We start from the raw sequence: 6,489 nt of genomic DNA, 5'->3' as shown, positions 1-6,489 counted from the left end.
TCATCCCAAAGGGTGTCTTTGGGCAAAAGCACCCAGAACAGCACAATCCTGCAGGATGCCCCACACACTTCGCTGTCAGGACTCAGGGGGGCTTGAGGGTGAGCGAGGCAGCGTTGCCAGCACAGAACTCAGGAGAAAGTATTACTTTCTACACTGCCCAGGCCCCTGTGGATTGCAGCTGCACTCGCCGAGGTGGGCAGGGTGTTCCAGCTGTTTTGTTTTGATCTGGCCTCCAACCCGTCTACTACTGACCGGTGCCTGCACTGAATCTGTGAACGGTTTGATGGTCACACTTTTCGGTGGGTGGTGGACGCACTCCAACCTCCCAGAGACTGGCCAGTTAGACACTGGCGGCTTCCGAGTCACTCATGGGGAAAGCGCGACCCTAGGTCCAGAACAGACTCCAGCATCCCAGGCTAGGCGGCCTTTCTGGGCTAGGGGCCACCCCCGGTCTGAAGGCCAGCCACGCCCCCTCAGCTCCCTACCCTGGTGTTGGCTGAGCCTTCAATTGTTTTGGATGTTACAGACCCTGGATCTTTATATATTAGGAAAATTATTGTTTCCTTTTTCTCCCACTATCCCTATAGAAAATGTAAGCTCACCAAGGGCAGGGGCTTAATCTATCTTGATCAAACTTTATCCTCCACTACTAGCCCAGCACATAGTAGACACTCAATAATTATTTGCTGAGTAAATAAATAAAACTGTCCTTAATTTTTCTTAGTTCTTACTTTTAAAGTTTATATTATACATTTATTTTCTTCAGTTATGCAATCCTTTCACTTAAAGAGTATCTAGTAAATCTGTCAGCCGAGATAATGCATGAGAAGTTTAAATAAAAAGTTTGAAAAAATGTTAGTGGGAAATATTCTCTTATAAAACAAAGGCTCCAAAATTAAAAATTATAGAAATTTGCCTTTCTTCATTAAGTAAACATATATGTAGGTACATAGGTTCACATAAATAAAATAATACAATTATATAGTAGCTTTCATGTTTATTCAACTTCACAGAAAATCCAATAATGTGTCTGAAAGTTGGTTATCTAAATACCAATTGTTCATTATGGTGACATAATACTATATGGTAAGGGAGATATACCTAAGTTAAACAAATTCTTAAATTGCTGACATTTTTCAAGTGGGCAAAAAGGAAATCTTAAAAATTATACTTATAAGTTGTAAGATGATACAGAATGTAATTTAACCTATAATACCTGGAACAACTTTTATAGCCACATTTGTAATTTACATATACAGTGGAGATCACTGAAAAAGCTTCTTGTTGCACTGCAGCAAAAAATTTTATTATAATGTAGATTAAATGGATTTGCCATAGAGAGCAGCAAGATAATCTCACTGAAAAATCACAAGATTTTAATAATGGAACATGTTACAGTGAGTTAAATGTTTTCTCAATTTCTTACAGTACATATTTCAAAATGAACATTATCACTGAAGAGTTTGCTAACCACTGTTAGCATTTAGTATTTTATACTTTTTACTTTACTTATGGTATGTGGCTCTCCAAATGTTAGTACATGAAATGTTAAGTTTAAACATAATAATATAATCCCTTAAGATGAAGACACAGGACAAAATTTTGATAATTATTGAACCTATTTTTCTACAGAAAAATGGAAAATATACATCATAATTTTCCCAAAAGGGAATAGATGTGTAAGAAATCATAGAGTCATTGGCATTAAACAGAATCTACAATGAACATTTTTGTGATCTAATGTACAGAATTAATATACAATGAAATCTGCTTAACTATGATCATGCAAATAAAATTCCTCCACAATTATTTTCTGTTGTTGTTGTTTTATAAAATGGTCTTAAAGATATACTTCCATAAACATTCCTGGTGCAATTTAGTCAATGACAAAAATACAAAGCTATCCCTTATTCTTATTTTATAGATTTATAACCATGCCTTTGTACTGCTGGAATAGAAACAGCGTGTTTGGGAGAACTGAGCTAAAGAAATGTTTAAAAACCAATGTATCTTGGTCCAACATTAGCTGCTTTGATATATAGCAGCCACCCATAATCACTGGTATCAGTACTATTGTAAATAAAGAATAGCTAAATATTGAGAGAAAAAGACACAAATAAAAACATTTTTTAAATAAAAGGCAGTTTCATTAACATGAAGAAATCTCTAAAAAAATAATAATCACATTAATTGTGATATGCATTGGAAAATAGTAAAATGTCATTTTCCAAAATAGTTTCTTTATTATATCCCTCGTCTATAATCACCAATCTTGGAAACATATCATAAACATAATAGTGTGTTACATGAAAATGCTCCATTATTCAATGTGATAAATTTAACAAGTTAGAATATGATTTTCTTTCTCATGTTAACTATGAAAAAAGAAAAGGACAGCACCTGAAATACTAAATGAATTTGGCTACACATAAAGTAACAACCTCTAAGTTTGGTTCAAAATACAGTTTACAAAACTGTAAAAGTATACTGCCTTATGTAATTTGTTTTTATAATTTTGCAACTTACAATAAAGAAAAGATCATCTCTAAATCCAAGTAAATTTCCACTTTTCCCTATCAGGACAAAGTGGAATTGCATTTAAAAAGTTCGTAAGACTGTAATACCTACTACAGTAGCTCATGTAGTTCGATATATCACTCCCACTTTGTCCTTCCTCCCAAAACAATGTTTTTGGCTCCAAAATAAAAAACAATAATAAACTCTTAATGAAACTATGTTATGGGGCAATCTATCATATACTATGACTAACTATGAATTTACAGAAAAGAGCACATTCCATTTTTAGCATTTTTTCATAAACATGCAACTCACTATAAAATACAAAACACTTGTTTTCAAGAACAGCCTTATAAAGACACATTGCATCAATAAAATTTTTTTTTTCTTTCTGATTACCTTTACATTGTTATGAAGAACTGGAACTTTCCTAATTTGTATATATCAGATTTTATATTATAGTGTATTAATTTGCATTTTCCGAACATGTTCAAGAGGAAATATCTATACACAATAACATTCTAGACTATTAAAAACTAATTCAAATTACAGAATTTTATTGATACAGATTATATGAACTGAAAAGGGATGATAAAATGGGATAAAGATTTCAGTACATTATTTTATAACACATTCTTTAAAATTAAAATATTTTAAATCTCCTTTTCTTAAAATTTTCATTGCCATAGGAGGCTAGAAAATTCTGGGACCAATACTGAGGTGTAAAATAATAAACTTCAGGAGTATTTCACAATTTGTGTGGTTTCCTCCCATCAGAGGCATCGTTCAGGTATAATAGCAGATGATTTAGCACCTCTGAAGGTTAAGGGTGCCAAGGGGTAAACACTAGGTAAGATACACAAGGGAAAGAGACCATTTATCTCTCCAACCAATAGTGACATCAAGAAAATGACACCATTTGTTGAAAAATAAATTTTTCACAGTAAAACTGCAGATTATACAAATACAAACACTGACAGATGACTGCTTAAGATCTATACTAACAAACTCTTTTCAAAGCAATAGATCCAATAAACAGGTACTGTCAGTTTAAAGCCACAGATAAAAGCTATACAAGCACACTAGAAGTCAGAAACATTAAAAAAAAAAAAAAAAAAAAAAAGGAAAAATATATTTACAACTTTCTTCTTTAGTTTATTTCTACATAGCCATAGCAAATTACACTTTCACAAGTCAATGTTATCACCATGCGTATGGCTAAAGTGTGACCACAAATATGAGGTCATCAAAGGGAGGTCCAACTGTCCACTCTTCAGCAGTCCCATTTTGTGCATCAAAGGTTTTATTCAGCCTCAAGCTTGATGAAAAATGATTTTTTGAGTGTTCACATAGAAATTATTAATTACATTTGTTCATCGCCTTTCTCTTTTAGAACTTCTCCGCCGTACCTTAAAAGAAAAATAATCAGATGCTTAATTAAAATGGGTACACATTTATTAGACATAGCAATAATAATAATTTTTAACCAATCATTATTCTTACTTGGTCCTGATTTTCTTTGCTTTTCTCTCATTGAAACTTTTCTCCTATTTTAAATTGCTGCCTTGGCATCACTTATTTAGACTTATATAAATTTGAATGTTCATAAATAGCATTACCCAGAATAGCAAGAGAAAAATCATTCCTTTTCTATTTCATAATTTTAAAAACAAATGATCAGAAGTCAATATAGACAGTAAGAAAATCAATTACAAATGTCATCTTTTTACTTATATTTCTGTGATAAGACAAAATTTGATACTTATGAACTTATGCTTACAGCTGTTGTTTTGGGAAAATAGTTACTGAGTTTAGATCCTAACAACTATCAAATACATATAAGTAAGCTAAAGTTCAGACATATTCCCATTAACTGGCAATAGGTACTGAAAGCATAAAACTTTAGTTCAAACAAGAGGAATATAAAAAGGATAGTATTTTAATTTAATTCACAGTATAGTTTTTCTTTGATGAAAAATAATTCACACCTTATTTTTACATCTCCCCAAACTGTTAAGAACCAAGCTCAGCTAGCTTGAGACCACAGTTCAGAATATTTTTCTGCAGTGTTAATTCATTCACATAAATAAATTCTGCTGCAGATTGGAGAGCTAATTATATTTTAAATAGGTTACAGAAGTGGGGATCAACTCTGGGACTTGATCACAGTACACTGATTTTTCAAATAAGAAGGCTGGCTGAGCTGATTCAAAGATTCAGCATTAGCATTATTAAGAGAACAGCTCTTACTTAAATGTTTATTTTTCTTCCACAGTAAAATATCTGAGATGAGTTAACTGGCAAAAACAATTCATTACTTAAAAAAATAAAAAAAGTACCTCAGGAAGTTCCACATTTCTACTTTTGTAAAAAAAAAAAAAAAAAAAAATGTCGATTACCAACGTTATGAATTCCAAAGGCTGGTTTTAGTAAAAACTATGATTTTATTCTATATGATTGACTAATTTCTAGTTTTTACTTTGAAATTTAAACAAAAAGTAATGAAACATAAATAATAGTATATTTATCAGATATCTAAAATCAAGGTATAAAATGCCTGAAGTGTCAGTATCATACTGGTACTTGTTTTTTCCACATCAGTTTAAACTTGACATTTGCACTTGCACTAAGCTACATTCATTATTCTCACTTAGTTTTAGATTTCCATAAAAGACTGTCTTCTGCATTATACAAGCTGGTAGATGAAAGAATGCTATAAAAATATATATTTAGAATTATAAGAAACATCAAATGCTAAAAAGATGTGACCAAATATTTACCAACCCTATTTCTATATTCCATACTACTGAGAAGGCTAACTTGAAACACAGGCAGATAGGGCAGGGATATAGTGGAAAACAATGGCAGGTGGAACATAGGCAGGGGTAGACATGGTAGTATGAGCCAGCCTAATCACAGAAACTATCAAAGCAGAAATAATAAAATGTTTCTGGACTCAAAGCCAGAGAGGCATGGGAAAACAAGTGAGGGCCTGCAGCAACAAGGTGTATGAACACATAGAAACAGAGAAAGTTAAGCATAGAAACAGAGAAAGTTCAGCATGGAGACAGAGAAAGAACATATAGAAACAGGGAAAGTTCAGGTCCGTCATTGCTGGGCAAGAACAACTGAGGAAATCAATCAGGTGAAGACACAGGTAGATATGGAGCAGACTTGTAGCAAATATATATTCCTGGGCTACAAGGCTTTACAGGGGCAGCCCATTATTAGAGTCCCCCTCTCCATGAGGGGAGTCTGAATCTTGTAATAAAATTTCCACACTTTTGCTTAAATCTGCTGGTCCACAGAGCTCAATCTTCAGCATCACGAGACATAGCCCCAGGAAAAATCCTCGGCTCACCTTTCCTATTATCACTATTACACATGGCATTTTAATAAAAACATACGTTTACTGTAGAAACTTCTTCTTCTTCTGTTTCTTCCTGTGGAATATCATCATTGACAGGAGAGCAACCCTGAAACACATCTATTTCTTCACTTGAATCATTTTCTTTAGTGGCTGCTTGTTTGGAGCGTCCTGTGCGTCTAGAGTAAAATACATGTAAGATACAATGAACATGCTGATCTTTTAAGTAGAATTACATCTCAGTAGAGGGAATGCTTTAAATATTTCATGAATTCTCAGATTTTCATTTTTATCCTCAATATCCTTATAAGAAGAAAAAATTTTTTAAAAAATTTATTTTTTCTGACTTTTAGAGAGAAACATTGATGTGAGAGGGAAACATTGATCAGGCTGCCTACTGCACACCTACTGGGGATTGAGCCACAACCTGGATATGTGCCCTACCAGGAATCAAACTGGCAACTTTTTGGTGCACTGGACAATGTCCAAATAACTGGCCAGGGTGGAAATATTTTTCTTATATCATGAACCCTAAAACAGTGTTTAATCTAGCATTTTCCATACAAACATCTACCAAGTAACAAAAAATAAGTGTGACTGAGGAC

General features: G+C 33.2%; 1 protein-coding gene across 5 annotated transcripts in view; it reads right to left on the bottom strand.

Annotated features, from left to right (window-relative positions):
- Positions 1 to 1,357: 1,357 nt before the first annotated feature.
- PDS5B (PDS5 cohesin associated factor B) overlaps positions 1,358 to 6,489 on the bottom strand; it is a 212,298-nt gene continuing 207,166 nt past the window's right edge. For all 5 annotated transcript variants that reach the window (XM_084879314.1, XM_084879315.1, XM_084879312.1 and 2 more), the window contains 2 exons: positions 5,925 to 6,063; positions 1,358 to 3,926 (listed from right to left, as the gene is read on the bottom strand). In XM_084879314.1, coding sequence (XP_084735440.1) covers positions 3,891 to 3,926; positions 5,925 to 6,063 — 175 coding nt within the window. In that variant the 3' untranslated portion in view covers positions 1,358 to 3,890. The remainder of the gene's footprint in view (positions 3,927 to 5,924; positions 6,064 to 6,489) is intronic.

The sequence above is a fragment of the Pipistrellus hanaki genome (genome assembly GCF_964339955.1).
Source record: "Pipistrellus hanaki genome assembly, chromosome: 3".
NCBI lineage: Eukaryota > Metazoa > Chordata > Mammalia > Chiroptera > Vespertilionidae > Pipistrellus > Pipistrellus hanaki.
Note: the sequence above shows the minus strand (reverse complement) of the source record. Positions and strands in the feature narration are given on the sequence as shown.